General features: G+C 42.7%; 1 protein-coding gene across 1 annotated transcript; it reads right to left on the reverse strand.

Moving 5' to 3' along the window:
* Positions 1–4,263: 4,263 nt before the first annotated feature.
* rassf9 (Ras association domain family member 9) lies at positions 4,264–19,375 on the reverse strand. Its single transcript, XM_080737300.1, has 2 exons — positions 19,252–19,375; positions 4,264–5,757 (listed from the first exon to the last, which is right to left on the reverse strand). Exons 1-2 carry the CDS (start codon positions 19,296–19,298, stop codon positions 4,485–4,487), a joined length of 1,320 nt encoding a protein of 439 aa, XP_080593426.1. The 5' UTR covers positions 19,299–19,375; the 3' UTR covers positions 4,264–4,484.
* Between the last annotated feature and the right edge of the window lie 170 nt (positions 19,376–19,545).

A 19,545-nucleotide genomic window follows, 5' to 3' on the forward strand; every position in this document is an offset into this window, starting at 1 on the left:
GGCACAGATGAGGGACAGGGGGAGGATGAAAGAGCACATTTGAAGTGGATTTTGTGTGTGAGTTTTCAAAGGTGCAGTAGGCTATGTGTGTGTGTTTGTATGTGATGTGTGTCGCAAGACGAGCACATTTTGGGATTAAATTCCTATTTAAATCAGACAACTAATGTTGCTGTGCATGTTAATGTATGCAACCACACAGTCTGTATCATATTTCTAAAAACTCCCTTATTAACACAATATGAGGTTTCCTCTGCATATCTGTATGCACACAGACACGCACGTGCGCACGCACGCACGCACGCAGCACGCACGCACACACACACACACACACACACACACACACACACACACACACACACACACACACACACACACACACACACACACACACTGTATGTGCATGCACGCACGCACGTACGCACACACACCATCATGGCCTCGTTCTTGCTGTCCTGTCTTGTCGCTGTACCTGGCAGTGTGGCCAGAGAGTATTTGCTTGTGATCTGATTATCATATGAATTATGCCTCTTGGATGGAGTGGCAGCTCACACCTGTTTTGATTGAGGCAATTAAGCCCAAGGCCCATGAGCTTTGTGACAAGTTCTGACATGACCCGTGTAGAAACAGTCCTCCAGCACTATCTCTATACACACAACTAGAGAGACGGTACCGTTAAAAAGGCTCAAAGGCATTACCATAATCTAATGCAGTGGGCAATTGTTTGGCTCTGCCTTGGCTGGAGTTGGAGTGCTGTTTCATAAATCAAAATGAATCTAGGGTGTGTTACCTGAAAGCAAGTAAATACGCAGCCATAACTGCACTGCTTTTTTGGCACACGTGAGAGCTGCTTGGAGGCAACGGGTGACTACAAGGTGAAGTGTATTTCTACTAAGAAACAACGCATGGAGCCAAGTTTGTAGCATAGCATTCAACCACAGTGAAACACAGTGGAATAAACTATTCTTCTATAAGCAAATATGCAGTAGCCTATAATGTCTGCTTCTTCTATGCATTCTACATTTACTTCACATAGATATTGGCCTCAGGTCTACTAACCAAGCCCTCTTCCTGACTATTTTCTCAACACTTCCTCCAAAAATCTGAGAAAAACTATGTTATAATTATATTTTATTTATTTAAATTATAGTTACAGTATATGGACATCAGCGAGACGGATCTTCGGAATGTTTTTCCACACTTTTTGTCTGCCACATTATTTCAGATCCAACAACAATTGTAGGGTCTATAGTGTTTGTTTTTGAGTAGTGCATTACACTTCAAATATCTGGAATTTCAGAGTGTGTTGCTATCCTTATTCCTGGAGCCAAAACCAATGGAAATTATTGTTTATTCAAACTGACCTATAGGAATTCAGAATTCTTCTTGGAACTCTGAACAAAAAGGGGTTTGTGGTCAGCTTAATTGGCATTTTGGTCCATGTAATTATTGTTGTCTGCAAACACAGTTGGGGGGCTGGCACGCTTTGAATTGCTGAATTGCGTTATGGTTAGAGGGAGGGGCTAGACATCACCTAAGAGAACCTCTCCAACACCAGGAAGTAAAGTTGTATTACAACATTACATTTTTATATTTGTTTTATTTAGACATATCTTTTATGGCATACTCACGGTATTGCACATGCATAGAAAATGAAATGCACTAAAGGGCTTCTCTAATGCACCTCGTCCTTTTATATTTAACTTTTTCAACCACTGGGCATGTCATAATGGGCGGATATTTGTTGAAATAGCAGATCTACAAGCTCACAATGCGTCACAAAGTGACACATTGTGAGCTTGCAGATACAGTTGGCTCCTTTTCTATTTGACGTTGAACAAAGTATAAAAGGCAGTTAAAGAAATCTTTCTCTTTACTGGAGCAATGTATAACATAATACAAAGTTTTAGATTTTGAACATCAGACTTTTGTAAGAGACTCTTACTAAATTTTAGTTCATAATCTACTTAAACTTATATAGTATATGAGCTATACAACTAGAGTTGGAAAATGTGGGTGACAGGTTATACACCTCATAAAATCACACACCCAGTCAAAGGAACAAATCAACCTGTTCATTCTCTATGCACAAGAACAAAATTACATCACTGCAGCATTTTTCCCACCAATATTTTCAGCAATTTGAAACAGTTCATATTTGCATTAGAATGGTGAAATAATGAGAAATCAGATTTGTTCTAATTAGTCCACACAGTGTGCCTATGCTCTACTGCATATTAGCGATGCAGAGTGCACTATGAGGACCACACATTCCCCAGAATAAACCCTGCAGTCCCCCGATAAAAGCGAGGCACAGTTGTGAGACTGTTCACAAATACTAGAAGATTCCCTGGCCTTTCATGCTCGCTGGAGCAGCTTAGAGGAGGGGTTTGCGAAGGTGGGAGGGAGGGTGGTCAAAGCAGGCAATTAGTGTTGAAATAGATATCCCCCCCATTTCTCCAGAGGCCCTGCTCTGCCCCTGAGTACAAAGTGTTACCCTGTCAGCAATACCTCCACAAGCAGAAGAGTGCTCACTGTTGTTTGGGCTCGCCATAGCGACCGTCTCCCGTGATTATACAGCGCAGGACTGAGGTGGGTGGGAGGCAAAGTAGGGGGTGGGGGTGTGTTCAAGTGGAGGGGGAGGGGGAGGAGGAGGAGGAAGAGGAATAGGGGGCATGGGTCATGGCAGTTTTGTCATTTCTCACTGGTGACTCAGAACTTTGGATTCTGCTAATTCCAGCTTTGTGTTTTGGCAACTTAGGAGGTGGTCTAATTTGAGTAAATACATTGCAAGCGACAAGAGATTTTCCACTTGGCTGGCACACTTTAGCTGGCACTCCTGGTGACTTACAGTGAGCAGGACCGTTCGCGCTTGATAAGCATTGTAACCAGTAATGTCACATAGAGCTACTGTAGGAAGAAAGGTTATTTTCTGAGCGGTGCCAACCGCTCCAATACATGGCTTTGTGTTTTTCCAAGGGTTTTCCCATGGTATCAAAAACTGAAGACGTACGTCTTCAAAAGGTTTTCCCATGGTACCATGTCATCAGTATTTGACCCCCCTGTGACGCCATGTGGGTCTATCATTCATCATCATCATCATCATCATCATTAACACCGCTCACTTACACAGGTGTGATTTTTCATGATGTTATCATGTCTGTAATGTTAGCCAAACAACTGTTGTTGGTCTGCGGTAATTTTGCATTTACCCAGAAATCAACATCATGGTAGCTATCTTTGAGACAAACTGTATAACAAAGTCTTTATTGTGGATTTATAAAATATTTTACATTTTACTTTTTGTACTGCTAAAATACCAGACATTTTCATTCATTGTACTGCAGTCTTCACACACACTGGTAGACCAAATCTAGAAAGCAGAGAAATACTTGCATTCTGCTGGTATTACATGTGCTGTGTTCGATACTTAATAAAATAGAAGCAATCAACTCAACTTGGAACTAATGTCTCCATTAAGTTGGAGTAAATAAAAATGTAATCTGTATAATACAATTACCTTTTTAAATAAATATTTTCTTCTTTTAGGTGTTATATCAAGTTATCTTAAAAAAAAAGATGTGCATAATTCTGAGTCATAATATCAATCATATTCAATACAGTAGCTTATTTACAGTGTTATAGAAAGCCATGTCAACATGAATTCTAACCAAAGCCTATGTTCTAAATCCACAGCAAGTTGCTGCTTGTTTTAATATAAAACATCAATAGATTCTATATAGTCAATTAACTCATTAGTGCCTTGCAATGCCCGATTTATACATAGTTGTGCGCTGGCGTCGCAAACTGAAAAGAGCAGATCTACAAGCTCACAACGTATTGCGCTGCAATGTTGTCAGGTTGGAGATATTTACGACTATTTACAGTGTACAACAAGCATAAATCAGGGGTACGTTTGTGGTGGGAACTGCAGCCTCACAGCCATCAAGTAGCTTGAGAACTGTCGGCAGGACAAGAAATGTACACTCCCCATAATAAACACCTACCACAGTTTATGAAGGACATAAGACTGTGGTCAGTGTTGACTACCTCGGACTCACAAAGCCATCTTTGTTTTCATTTAGGACTGCCTGTTTGAGTCAAAAAAGAAATAACTTTGCAACATTTTCCCTGAACGTCATCATAATGACATCAAGCATGATATTTGCTCATATACTGTATTTGTGATATATGGTTTTATTTTAAGAAATATACTGTAAACACAATATACACCAGTGTCCATACTGGTAGTCAAAGTGTGCTTTATCTGATACCACAATGGGGGTTCAATAGTGCCAAATTAAATGATAATTGTTGGCAATACAATATATTGGCAGCATTGACTTCTTCTTAAAATTCTTCTTTGACTTAAAACATAGTTTTAAATTAGGAAACCCAGCCCTCATAAATATCAATGGAATGTGTTAGGTTAGTGCATACAGTGTACAGCAGGGTCATTGGGGCAGAGAGCAGTTAGAAAGTGTTGTTCACACGTCAGTGTCCAGAGGGGGAGGGAAGTCGAGACAAGGTGATAGCGAGTCCTGACTGTGTGTAGAACTAATGCCGGTGTCTGAGTCCGTGTCTGTGACATCTGTGGGGGACAGACTGTGCTTGAGTTTCACTGTCTGTGATAAACTGCACTGGACCTGGCTTTTCAGAGCACCAGGGCCCATCTTTTCCTCTACACTGTCCTCCAGCTGCAGTGAGTGCAGCTGGGAAGCCAGCTGCCAACACTCCTGGTCCTTGGAGACCAGCGTTGCATCGTAGTACTTGAGCTCCTTGTCCAGCTCGGCCGTTTGAGCGTGAAGGGAGACGCCGGCGAACAGGCTGCGTCTCAGTTCAGACTGCAACCTTTCGAGTTCGGCAGTGTAGAATGGCAAGTCTGTCTCAGAGGAGAGCCGGGAAGCTGCGGCCGCGCCGCAATCCTGTCCGGCGTCCTCGCCTCGACTCTCCGGCCACGCAAAGTCGGCCCTGGCGAGCTCGGCGTCGATATCCTGGGACAGGTGCAGGATGAGCTCCTGGTGTCTACGCACCTGCTCTTCAAGCTGCTCCACCCCATCGCTGGTGTACAGAAACTCCTGCAGCTGCTCCTCGCTCGGGCCCTCCAGACTGGACAGGGCGCACGCCTGGCCTGGCGAGCCATGAGTCTCCACCTCCCGCCGCTCAAAGCGCTCAATATCCAAATCCAGCTCCCTTATTCGCAGAATCTGACCCCGGATAGAATGATCCTGAGTGAGGATGAGCTGGACCATTCGATCGATGTCCTCGGTGCCCGAGGAGCTCTTGCACTCCTTGTGGAGTTTCTCCAGCTTCCGGAAGGCTTTCTTCACCATGCGCTTCTGCCGCTCTACAGGCAGAGACTGGGAGAACTGGGCTGGGCCGTTTTGTTCCCAGCGCTTTGGCTTGGTCCCCGCTTTGGAATTGGTGACTTTCTTCCCTGGCTGGGGCACAAAATCGCTGGTCTTGACCAAAACAAACTGAATGAAGGGTTTCTGGTCTCCCCAAGCATTCCAGAGCCTGAGAATGCGAGTGAGAGGAGGCAAGGCTCTCTCAAAGCCCTTCCAGTGCTCAAGGAGACAGAAGTCTTTGGGGTCTCCGTGCAGCAGCCTCTTGCTCTCTGGGATCGCTTTGTGGTCCTCGAGTAAGGCCTGAACCATGTCAGCACATGTGGTGTGCTTTGTTACTCCACAGACCACCTTCTCCTCCTTACACACTGTAACCTGAATCTCCTTTCCAACCACAGGCTCTGCATCTTTTGTCCTGTGAGAGAGAGAGAGAGAGAGAGAGAGAGAGAGAGAGAGAGAGAGAGAGAGAGAGAGAGAGAGATGCTTTAATGCTGTGCCATTTTTATAACTGAACATGTTGTAAATGGTCAATAGACATTTTATCTCTAAGATCATACTCTTTTAAATCAAAATCATGAAAATCATTGTCAAGATGTTGAAACACAACATATCATATATATAGGCCTTAGGGAGCGATTGACAGTCTATTATGGCAGCAAACGTGCACGCCAAAAGGTCATTGCAGATGGTTTGCAAGCTTCAGCACAGCAGGTTGAATACTCCTGTTTGAAATGGAATGTACACATGTGAGTGTAAAGTCATGATGTGCCTCTAATGGCCCTCCATTAGGTCAATGAGCAAAAAAACATATTCACCCGTTTTCGTGCTCTCTCGCCTGATTCTATTAAATGGCTACTCATCGTCTTGATCATCGGAGATGGTCACTTTATGATTTGGTTCTGAGCTATTTAATCCCCAGGCACTCATTATCTTTTCGTCTGGGCCGTAAAACTTGTTCAAAAATTGACCACTAATGGGCAATGACATCCATATTTTACATACTTAATGGACCCTCAGTAATATCCAGGGCCTAATATCCAGTCATTACACGGTGAGCAATGTGAATATCCACAACATGAGGAAGTCATTCAGCGAGCAGCTAACATTTCCAGACATTTCAATCTGATTTTAGGATCTAACAAGATGTCTCAGGTCATAGTTTACATGTACAACATGTTACGTAGCCTTTATGCTTAACATGAATGATTCAATTTGTTCAGATGTACTGTAGCTGTGCTGACTGCCAAGTTTCCGCCTCTTTGAGTTTACTCAGAGGTAAAGCAAAACACCAGCCTGGATTTGACTTCACATGTTCTTTTCTTGACCTAGGACTGAAGCTTAGATATTTCAATTGACCATAGGTATTTCGACTAATCAAAATCACACTCTGATTCACTATTAGGAGAACTCCAGGATATTTGTTAACAACACTGACAGTGTAAGTAGGCTTACAGTATCACTGAAATAAATGCGCCACATTATTAGCATGCATCTTTCCATAATGCCTTTTTTATTTCCTGTCCAGATACACCTTCATTCCATGCTTAATGCAGTCTTATCTATACAAAACTAATCAGAAGATATTGAGATATTGAGATCAAATAGGGTTTCAGTTTCAATCATTGTTGGAATGTACAACAGTGAGATTGTGTTCCCTGTCTTGGTATGCGGTAATGACATCACATTCGTATCATGTAAAGCCTGCGTCATCATCTACACCGATAGCCTTGGTTGGACAATAGTCCACTAACCACAGAGAGAGAGAAGAGAGATCCTGGCAAAAAACCCACATCTTCCAAAACACCCATAGATGCTAGAGGCCAAGTAGCCGGCATGCGTATACAAGCTATTAACCATTAGTCAAACATAAACAACTCTGCCCTAAACTCCCAGTTTGCTGATTTCACAGTCTGATACCACTGTGTTTTGGTTTCCACATGGCATGAAAACACGCACGGACGCATGCACGCACGCACGCACCCACACCCACACCCACACCCACACCCACACCCACACACACACACACACACACACACACAGCGGAGCATTGTTGTAAACTCCTGGCGAAGGAGAGACGTAAGGAACGTGATACGTATACAACAATGCGACAAGTCTGGTTAATGGTTATGGAGACCCTTGGAGACGAGTGAGGAAAAGCAAACACCTGAGCTATGCGGACATGCAAACAATTCCAACACGCCCCCTGCATTCACAGACAATGACTGACAAGTGTGACTTTGACCTGATGTTCTTAGCAGCTACCAGTTCTTCTGGAAACGGCAAGTGGTTTCACAAATGTACTTTAATTGCGACCGTCAGGTCGCACTTTACTATCAAAACCACCACAAAGTGTAACTCCCTCCGTCTGTCTGTCACACCTCACACGTCACACTCTTGCCCTGCTCATATCTCCGCAACCGTTGCCCCGATCCATGCCAAATTTTGCACACACGTTCCTTGCCTGCCAAACTACAACCTCCAAGGACCCCCGGAGCTCCAGGGACCCCCATGTCCCTGGGGGACCCCCAGATGAAAAAAAAATCCAAAATGTGCAAAAATGACCAAATGACCACCCCAACCGGCCTGCTCACGGGGAATTCCCGGGGACCACCAACTCCTGCTGCTCCACAACGGATGCAAAAGTGGTGGCGCCCCCAGTGGAGGACCCCCTACACTGCAGCTCACATAAAATGCCGTAACTCCGGCTAGGAGCGACCGGGACAGCCGGGGCCCGTACCTATTCGTCCGCCTTGCCGGCGCGGAGACCCCACCCCTCATTTCTCACATGGCCCTCTTCTAGCGCCACCATGAGGCCCATTCTTGCAAAACACATTTTTGGACACTGCTCCTACAATTTTTGCCCTAAAATCACGCAAATCGGTACACAGTATGTCTACACTCATCCCATCAACATGAATCTCTCCCATATAGCGCCACCTCCAGGCCGATTTTTAAAAACACATTTTTGGACACTGCTCCTACAGATTTTGCCCTAAAATCACGAAAATCACTACACAGTATGTCTACACTCATGTCATCAACATGGATCAGGAAGATTTTGGCAAAACACATTTTTGCCCTATTTGTGGAGATAAGTGACCTACGGTCGCTTATCTCCCGATTAGGGAGCCTTACTGGTAATTAGCAATACTAGTCCTTACCCGTTCAAAGATATGAGCTCCGAAATGATGTGCAGTGTGTGGGTTATGGGGTGTGCACTGTGCACACAGTATATGAGGGATGGAAAGTAACTTTCTGGTGCTTGCATGATAATATGTAGGAGCATCAATGTAAGAAATACCCGTTTCGTTTAAAGGCTACATAGATACTGTGTACCGATCTACATGATCCTAAATGCAGCTAGCTATCCAGCTGCATTTATCTACATGATCCCCCCCCCCCACACACACACACACACGCGCACGCACGCACGCACAGAGCTGGTTAAACATGTTGCCCCATGCTAGATGCAGAATAGATATGCCTCATGCTAGATGCAGAATAGATAGTAGTTACACCATAAAAATGCTAATATACAGCATATGATTTGTGAAAGTGACAAACGGGCTTCACAGTTGTGTCAGGTGTGTTCATATGCTAATGGTGATGCGATTTCAGATCAATTGCTCCAGCCACTGAGGAGAAACGCTGTGACAGACACTCAGACATTCGCAAAATTATAGTATAGATGTAACTTTACACGTGAAATAATCTTTGATGGAAGACAATTAGGTTTTTTATTTCGCCTCTAAATGTCCAGAATTGGGATGCCAGTTTGAAAGAAGTAAAACAATGTGCAAACACAGCATCAAGATTCGTGAGCTGCTGGATATCAAATGGAACCCAACCACCTTAAAAAACATTGTATATCCCTGCTCTGCCTGCACGTAACCTTGATGCATGAAAACTGTTTTCACCTGTACATGTTTTGTTCTGATTGTATTGTATTGTATTGTATTGTATTGTATTGTATTGTATTATGTACACTTCTGCTTTGGCAATGTAAACGGATGTTTTCTCATGCCAATAAAGCCATTTGAATTGAATTGAATTGAATTGAATTGAAAGAGGTTAATAATCTTACAGTTTATGAACTCTGGAAAATAACATATGAGCACCAAGCAAACACCAGTTACAGTGTTCAACTCTGTTGTTTTCTAGACCTATGGGAAACATACAGGACACGCAGGTGAATAAACAAAGCTCCATTAGACAATCACGCATTTATAGGGTGATGACCAAAGCTCCCTGCCTCAGCTGTGCAGGAAGCGGGTGCAAGCGGGTACACTGGGTCCAGGGAAGCACCTGTGTTTATGCTGCGCCACAATCAGCGCAGCTCAAGCAACATCCGGCCACTTCCTACTAGCACAGTTCTATGAACAGCGTGTGAGACCTTGCTGTACCATGTGGACGGTGTCGTGTGGTTCTTGAGTGTCAAATAATCATATTTCATGTGCCCGATTTGCGTCTCTAGTAGGGCATTCACCAAATATTCGAATATTCGAATATCAAAGTCACTATTCGACGTTGTTCACCAAAGTGGAATATTCGCTTTTTTTTTTGTTTTTTTTGTTTTCTCTTTAAAAAAAGATATAGTTTATAAAGCTTGGCGAGATAGGAAGTCATAAGAATGAGTTGTCAATGCCCCTGGTGGATGAATTTGTTAATGCTCTATACCAGGGGTTCTTAAACCTTTTTAGGCCTGACCCCTAAAATAAACATATTTGAACTGGGGACCCCCACCCTGACAAGCACTTGGAATTGTAGGTATTACATTTAACTCGGTGACTCGGTTCCGCAGATAAATATTGTGAAAATAGCAGATCTACATGCTCACAACGCCTCGCAAGTTTGGCCTGTCCTGTCGAATATTCGACTATGGCTATTTGAATAATTTGAGGTCGAATAATTCGAATACTAAAAATCACAATATTTGTGAATGCCCTAGTCTCTAGCAGTGGGCGTTGGCAAAGTAAGAAGAGTGAAACTAAATTCTAACCTGCTACAGAACTAGTCTACAAGAATTTCAAAGTACAAATAAATGTACACAAATTCATTATCCATAGCCTTTTGTATTTTTGGAGCTGTGTGGAACAGAGCTCCCTATAGGCAGCAATGTGTGTCCTGTCTCACCAGTGAGAACTGTCCCGTTGAGTTTGAACAGGACCTTTTGTGACCACACGAGGGCGCTGTTGTTCAGGCCAGGCCAGACACCCACACCCACACACACATACACACACACACACACACACACACACACACACACACACACACACACACATAGCTCCACTTCGAACAGAGGTTCGATTTTGTCTTTTTTCTATTTATAGTGAAGGCGAAGCATCCTGGAGACTGTCAGAGATCTACATTTACTACACACTGGGGTCTTTTTTTGTATGATTCGTTCACCCAAAGATATATCTTTTTCGAACCGCTGTTTTGTCAAGAGTACGTAGACACAGACCATGAATATTACGTAACGATAAAGGCGCACAATTTATATTAGGAACATGGTCGATTTGATTTTTCACTGTGAATAAAAGGCATCCACCTGTGTGAATGAGGCATTGAGTACGAATATATTAATAGTTTTCATGCGAAATACTTGCTGGTGATTTTTAGATACACCCCTGGTGTGTAAAGAAGTACTAGGTGCAACTGTCTTTTTTGTAATTTATCAAGAAAGAAATATTAACCACTCATTTTGATCTATCTCTTTAAACAATTTACACATAGTATTTTCCTCTGTACTTTGTCTGCAATTTTTTTGCCTCCAAATAAACCCTAACCCTTTCCACGAAAAGTGGAAAACTAGTATTATCAGCTAATGTTCGCGCCAGAATAGGGATGCTAGGGTTCAAGTGGTTAATAGGCAATGTTTTCTCTTAGTATTCATCATCATCACAATGAAAGGTGAAGCTGTGCTATATTTGTCTGAGTACTAACACTTTTGCTGAGATTGGTGGTAACACATTCTTCTCGCCAAAACACTGAGTTGTGCAACAAATAGGGACGGGACGATGTGAAAATTCCATATCATGATTATTGTGACAAAGGAAATCGTGATTTACGATATTATCACGATAATCTAAATCCATTATCCTGAGGTGGAATATTTGCGACGCGTTGTGAGCTTGTAGATCGGCTATTTTTTGGCCTACGTATATTATAAGTACCTTTTTACCAATTTTGGAGAGTTTAAGTGGTACCAGGATATGCAGCTCAGCAAATAAAAGGTGAATTGATCCCAGTGCATGACGGAGGACAATATCACAATAAATTAAATCTCATCATGATACGATTATCGTGAGTGTTCTTTTATCACGATAAACAATAATATCATGTATCGTCCCATCCCTAGCAACAAACAGATTGTCTTCTCCACTTGAGTCAACTCTCTGCCAAGACACATGCATACTACGCGGGTCATTGGACTGATTACATCGTAACAAATACATTCATGAGGGCTGTCACTTTGGATGCCACTTGATATCCGTTGTTTGGGACGATGCTGTGGTTTACGGCAGCATCAAATGAGGGTGCCTGCCCTTATACTGTAGGTCATGGTAATGAAAGAACAGAATTGGCATTAATATTACCATGAAGTTAGTATTCTGAATGGAAATTATGTCCCGATTAGACTTTCTGATGGTATTGTTCATCACTGCACAACATGCAAAGTCTGAGTGTTAATTCTACTCTTCTGTAATGGTCCACGGATCAATTCATTAACTTTAAAGTATTGACTATGTTCACTCCTGTAGCCTATGCCTTATAGACGCCGGGGTTTCTTGTTTACAAACATTGAGACTAAATGCACAGCTGACTGTATCATGTAATCAATTCCGTCCAATCCCCAAACCTGTTGTTTTGGGGAGCGCTGGTTTCATTGGCTAATTTTGGTACGGACCCTGCGCACGCATCTAGTTTTATCAGTGTAACGTGGACCAGAAACCCGTCTATAATATATGCTGGGATGCAATTGCAGTTGTAACTTGTATGAACCTTATATTTGTCATTAAAGCTTCGAGGTAGCACTGTGTATGCCGGGGCATGGAGTATATCTACAAGGCTAATAGTTCTGTAGGTAAGCAGTGAATGTGGGTGCAATGCAGAGTGTAATGCAGGGGTCATCTGGGATTCAACAATTTCATGCCTGAGCGAACAACAGGAACCTGAGCAGTCCACTTGACCCTAGCATGAACTTAGCAGGGAGCTCCTCACCTCCCTGCATGTGGGACATGGGAAGAAATCACATTAAAATGGAGTTTCTATTGTACAGTATGTGTGTATTACAGCACTATTATTAGCCATTATTACTTATTATTTTATCTTTAGATGTGTTGTGTTTTTGTTGTTTTTGCTGTTTTTGAGCGGTGGTCACACCGTCTCCATAGCGTGGCCGTGTGTGTAGGTATGTATGTTTGTTTGTTTGTATGTATGTATGTGGGTGGGTCTGTATGTAGCCTCAAGCCTGTGGTGTAGTACCTTTTATGACCACACATGTTAAGGGAGGGGCGCTGTTCTCAGGCCAGGCCAGGCCAGGCACACACACACACGCACACGCACGCGCACACACACACACAGGGGGAGGGGGGAGGGGGGGGGGGGGTTGGTGGGTAAACCACCGCTCAGTTCACACGGGTGTGATTTTTATATATAGCCTACCACTGCATTGTCTGAAAGGAAGCCAAACAAAAACAAGTTTTACTCTCATGTACCTGTACAAAAGACAATAAACAATAAAGTACAACCTTGAACGTTGAACCTTGAGGACAGTAGATTGGCGGTATAGATATTTGCAATGCCAGTGCTTGCATGGAAAGGCTGCATCCCAGCTGTTCTACTGGGGTGGCATACAGTAGTTCCCTGCCCTGTAATAATCTCAAATAATAACAAGTTGGGCTCCATTAACAATTGCTCTGTGTCATGAATTGGCAAAACCGCATGTTACGGCATTGGATCACATGTTTGAGGTTTTGGAACAAGTCATAACACGTGACGAGAAAATTATGAGTCAGCAGTGTCACAACGTGTTGCTGATTGATAGTGGAACCAGCACTGATAGTCTCCAACAATAACAAGCCACAGTAGACATAGATAGCCTGTCAGCGAGCACAATGTGCCGTTATCAGGTTCAGTTGGAGTAGCATGTCCGCTGTGTTGACTTACTTGCTAAGGAAGAGAAACATTGATTACACTTTGTTTTGGTTTCTGATAGTGTGAATGAAATTACTGAAGAACTCTAGACTAAACGTCTTTGAAGCAGTGTAAGTACAATGATAATGGCCAGTGTAGAGGAGTCAATCATGTCTACATCAAACAATGTATGTAATTCAAACAGTTGGGGTCACACTGACGAGAAGAGGACATCGCACAGTTGATTCAATTAGCAGACACAATGGGGTCTATTTTGATTGTCTTAAGTACCAGATCTTATGTCTTAACTTTAAGGCCTGTTCATACTGCCTCCGACCACAACATTTTTCGTCTGAAAGGTCCGGTTCAACTACAAAATGAAATTACTTGCATCTTCTGAAAAGCATTACCCCGAATTAGAGTTTGGAAAACTGCACGTCGGAAAGTCGGAACTCTCCGACGAAAAGTTCGGTGGTCGGAGACAGAATAGACAGGCCTTTAAGTTAAGGCATAAGAGCTGGTACTTAGGACAATCAGGTAGATTTAACACTAAACAAGGCTCTAACTCGTTCTCCTGCTACACCATCAACATGTGGAACGCCCTTCCACAAGCCCTAAAGGAGCGCAAATCCCTAGCCTCCTTCAAAATTGGTATGAAAAATCACCTTCAGACAGCTGCTACCCGTGACTTGTAAATAGACTAAGCCCCCATGCTCCCCCCCCCCCCCCCCCCCTTTTTCTTTTTTCTCTACCTTTGTATTTGATGTTATGCTTTTGAAACTGATATTATCCTAGATAAAGTACTATGTTCTATCCGTCTGTCTTTCAATGTTATATGAGATACTTAAAGTGTGGTTCCTGTGGAAATATAAGCCTCGGCTTTCTAGGATCTCCTTTTAGTTGACCTTGTACCAGTGATCTGTAGGCTACTGTCATGAAACTGTACTTTTTTTCTATTGCAAACTGCTAATAAATTCTTCAATCAATCAATCAATCAAAGCCCAATGTTTCTTATCCCTCCGCCATTCAACTTTGTATGTGCTCAAAGGTTGTCCTTGGATATTCAATTACTACTACATATGTATGGTATGATACATGACGATACAATCATGAACGTTATTGTCAGATTTCCCGGAATATTGTTTTGCACCATTGCAGCTCTATGAAAAAACAAAAACAAAACACAAACACTCAATTCTACCTGCTGCACACTCCTCCAAAAACCTGTATGGCACATGCCACAATTATTGCACAAGGGTACCTGCTTGCACAATGTAAGAATAACAGTTTGTTTCACTGTATTTTCTGTTACTTTTAGTAGAACACTTTCAATCTATACCAGAGTCATAACTCATTGACTACACTTCACCAAAGTGTATTTACAGGGCCATGTACGGTTTCTCCCCCATTCTCCTTCCTGTCTCCCTTCACTGTAGTCTCAAATAGAGCCATGAAAATGGTCAGAGAACGGTCCATTTGTGAAACATTAGCGTGGGCGTGTTAATAACACATTGGCAGCGCGGTGCTGTTAACATGGCATGACGTAAAGAAAGAAGTCTGTAGCCGTACTGTATAGGCAGCATCATTTTTATGCGTAGACTGTAGCACTGCTCTAACGCAACACTGCCCTGGTTGGTATCCAAGGCAGGACAGGAGGCGCTTCCTGTGCTTGTTATCTGAAAGGGGGGGGCCGAGGGATTGGAAAGGAAATAACATCACTTTTCTATCTGGGGTTGTTGATGATCTCTGGGATGTCTCCCCGGCAGGCAGATAGGCATCTGGGAGAAGAGACATAACACTCCCATTCCCCTTCACTTTACCTTGTTTCCCCTCTCTCTGTCGTTTTTTTTTTCTCTCTCTCTTTGTCAGTTTTTCCCCCTTACTTTTCTTTTGTTACTTTCTCTCTCTGTCTTTACAGGCCGTCTTTATCCATTCACACTGGTCCTCCTGGATATACAACTCTAAGTAGTTGAGTGATACACAAATTGCTGTTTGTTCTCCTTCTCCACATGTCATGGCGCTCACTGGGTCCTATTCGCCACACCGCCACCAGTCCTCAATCATTTGCATGCGTCAGAGTACCATTATGTAGGGTCGGCTATTACATGAGTCTGGCCACTGCATGTGTCACCCAGGGCAACCATGTCATTGTGACACCTTTTTGTGTCACAGGACTACAATTTCACTGCCATTTGACACCCTGGCCTCCCTGCTATTGCCACAGGAGTAATCTGGGTGGTATGCTGTTTTGTTATTGACTACATTTGTCACATGGGTAGGCTACTGTTGAGTAAAAGGCAGCAGATAATTACTCAATGTGATTCTGGACCTTTCTGGACTTTTCAATTCCAATGTGTTAACCTCTTTTGTGAACTGGGAAAGCATTATTGTTGCAGTAATTACGCTTAATGCTGTTTGTACAGTAATGCTGTTTGTTACTTAATAATGGCCAATATTTTAAGTATGAATTGAATTGTTTGATACCAGGACTTTGTAACAACTGCTGCAGGTTCAAAATAGAGTAAACAGAATATTGAGTGGGACAAATAAGAATCAAATGACCCTGAAGGAATTCTCTTACAACGAATATCTTTCTATAGTGGTAACGCCCATGACGTACAATGGAATAAGGCCATTGTGAAGTGTTTCCTTACTTTTTCTTCCCTTTTTTTCATTCTTGGCACCAAGCCCAGTGTCTTTGGGGCAAATAAAATGTCTGTGAAATCAGCGGGTTGACACATCTACCGATCTAAACACTTGAGGTAGTCTAATTATAGGTGCCAAATAGGTAATTACTACACAACATGAAAAAGTAAGACATAGACTGGAGACAGCTCCAGCCAGACCGTTTGAAGATATCAAAGATAGTTCTGCTCAGCTGTGTGTGCAGTGAAAATACAGCCAGTCTGCCACTGGTGCCACTGTCAAACCCAGCTTTTACTGTAATTGAATACCCCAAACCATGTTTTCTTCTTTCAGAACGTAGGCCAAATTCTGATGAATTTGTGCGTGAGTCTACAAGTCAAAATAACTTCTCTACAATTAGCAAAATATTCCCAGGAGTACGGCCAGCACATTTTTTGCCTGCATTCTGCAAAGATAGGTCTGTGAGATCTTAGGTTTCTAAGACCTACTGATGTCAAGAAAGACAGACATTGCAGGCTACTGCAATGACGAATAAGTGTACCACTGCCACTGCTTGGCAGGTACACTTAACTAAGACTAGGCATGTACAGTAAGTGGGCAATCTAATGTGCGAGGAGCCCAGTAAGCATACTTTATGTCATTTCCATCGCCTTTCTACACCATTGCAAGAATCCCAGCTGGGGTTAATGGAGAATGTCAAAAGGGGGGGGGGGTAACTTAGGAGAAGAGAGAGAGAGAGAGAGAGAGAGAGAGAGAGAGAGAGAGAGAGAGAGAGAGAGAGAGGGAAGAAAGAAAGAAATGTGGTGCCATTATACAAGCAGTGATGACAGGATCCCCCTCAACCTGAACCAAGAATGCCCTCTCCTTGGTATTCCATCTGAGAAGTTTGTGGAAAGTAATTAGCTCTCCTATTTGATCATGTTCAGAGTAGGCTTCTGAGAAGCATTTTTGCCCTAACACACAGGTCACTATTCATGGGTTTTGCAATATAGTCCTACACCGGCCATGTTGAGGACCAACACAGGTGTTCTGATTTTAGTTCTATATGCCAATCAGACAAATTGAAACACCTGTGTTGGTCCATTATTTGAAACCCATGAATAGCCTATAACCAGTATACCCTCTTCATCAGATCATCACTCTTTTTTCCACCATCGGTTTAAGATTATACTTCTTTGATAAGGGCTATTAGATTAGGCCTACAGCCACTGGTGAGCAATTCATTTTACACTAGTTTTCAGCTCGGTATGTCAATATGATATATGACAGAAGTTATACAGCTAGCCTACGGATGAAGCGTTCAAAGACATATGGCGATATATAGCAGGCACTTTGAGTTATGGTGACCCGCTTCAAAAACATCGAACGTTCTATTTTGGCTATTATCTGACGTCCAGCCGAGGATAGGCTTATTGACAGGCTGCACTGAAGTCCCCCATCAATAAAATCAGGTGCACGTGCGCGTAAGTGAAGGACGCACGCGTGCGTGCGTGCAGAGTGCAGACATACGGGCTACTCCTACTTAGGATGTATCCTTGAAGCTAATCTTTCCAGCGAAAAGATGACTTCAAAAGTAATACAAAAAATCAACCAACGAACTCGTTTCCTACAGAGGATCGCCCCAATGGTCAACTTCAACACACTGAAGACCATAGCTGGTGCAATAATCCAGCCCCTCTTTGACTATGGAGTCCACGTATGGTATCGTGACGCCCCACAAGCCCTAAAAACTAAACTCCAAACAGCCCAAAATAAACTAATTAGGGTCCTGCTTAACCTTCCCAATCAGACTCACCTCACCGCTACTCACCAGTTAAGAGTGGGGTGGCTCAGAGTAGATGACAGAGTACAGCAACTTGCAATGGGCCTGGTGTACAAGATACACTACACCACTATGATACCCAAGTACCTGTCAAAATACTTTAAAAACGTTAAGGATGTCCATAATTACAACACCAGAGGCAGTGCCACAGATCACGTTCAACCCAGAGTCAACTCAAAGAAAGGGTCGAACTCGTTCTTCTGCTACACCACAAAAATGTGGAATGCCTTACCGAAGGCCATAAAGGAGTGTGGATCACTAGCATCCTTTAAAATTGCCCTAAAAAACCACTTACAGGCAGCAGCCGTTCACAACTGGTAAAAACCTAGCCCAACCCTACCCTCCCTGCCCCTTCCTTGTATATACTGTACATACTGATTGTTTAGACTTACTGTTACCTGCCCCTTCCTTGTATATATTGTATATACTGTACTTACTGATTGTATAGACCTACTGTTTTCTTTTTTTCTTTACATATCTACTGCATAGTACTGTGTTCTATTTGTCTGTCATTCAATGTTATATGAGATACTTTAATGGTTTCCTGTTGAAATAAGCTTAGTCTTTTCATGGATCTCCTTTTAGTAGACCTTGTACCAGTGAACTGTACCGTCATGAATCTGTACATTTTCCTATGCAAACTTCTAATAAAGCCTTCAATCAATCAATCAATCAATGATGACGGCTGAAAACTCAACTATTAACAGCAGCAATACGGTGAGTTTGTGCACAGAGCTCTCAACTGTTCAGGATTTTCTGCCATGGTGGGAAATGCGCAGCTTAGGCCTATAATGTCGTTATTATTATATTATTAAGGGAACATTCCACTACATTTATTCAAAAACTTTAGTTACAGATAGGCCTATACATTATTATATTATAAAACATAGGCTACATTTACCACTTATCCTATTTTATATATTTTATACATAAAGTAGGCTATAGGCCTAGTAGACCTATTTTTTGTAGCATACTTTTACTTTTGGTCCTATGTAGGTTGTAGGCCTATATTTTATATATATTTTGATGCCAATACTTTTGTACTCAAATACATTTTTAATTACGGACTTTTACTTGTAACAGAGTAGGACTAGCCCATTTCCATATTGCAGTATTGATACTTAAAGTAGCCTAAACATTTTAATGCTTTTTCCACCACTGCTTTTCCTGTCACCCAGACAGCGATGCGCGCACTAGCCTATGTGGAATAATAACCTGCCACTGTAGAAGCGCACTCATGAATTAGAAAGCAGTGCAGCCTTCGCCTGCAAGATCAGTGGGTTATGTTTCAGTTTCACTCACCTGCTTTTCAGACGCGTTTTCAGGAAGTTTTTGCCGAAAGGAGCCATAATTCAGCATAGATCTCCTGGGCTGTAACAATTCCAGTGCGGTTACACTCCCGGCATGGCGGGACCTCAGCGACTTTCTGTGATTGTTGTGTGAGGGGGAAAAAGTTAGTTGGCTGAGGGGTGTCCCATGCAACTCCCAACTCGTAACACCGTCTGTCACTCACGGCGGATTGGAGGCCGTCCTATGAGGCCGTCCCTATCCAAAACTGAAACGAGGAGGGTGGTGATTTGGCAGTGGTGGAAAAAG

Source organism: Nannobrachium achirus (genome assembly GCF_963921795.1).
Source record: "Nannobrachium achirus genome assembly, chromosome: 11".
In the NCBI taxonomy this organism is placed as follows: Eukaryota; Metazoa; Chordata; class Actinopteri; order Myctophiformes; family Myctophidae; genus Nannobrachium; species Nannobrachium achirus.

Bases quoted from the DNA above. Each gene is read 5' to 3' on its own strand.
- rassf9 (XM_080737300.1), bottom strand. From the start codon at position 19,298: ATGGCTCCTTTCGGCAAAAACTTCCTGAAAACGCGTCTGAAAAGCAG. The intron at 5,758-19,251 runs GTGAGTGAAACT...TCTCTCTCACAG, and splicing joins AAAACGCGTCTGAAAAGCAG to GACAAAAGATGCAGAGCCTG.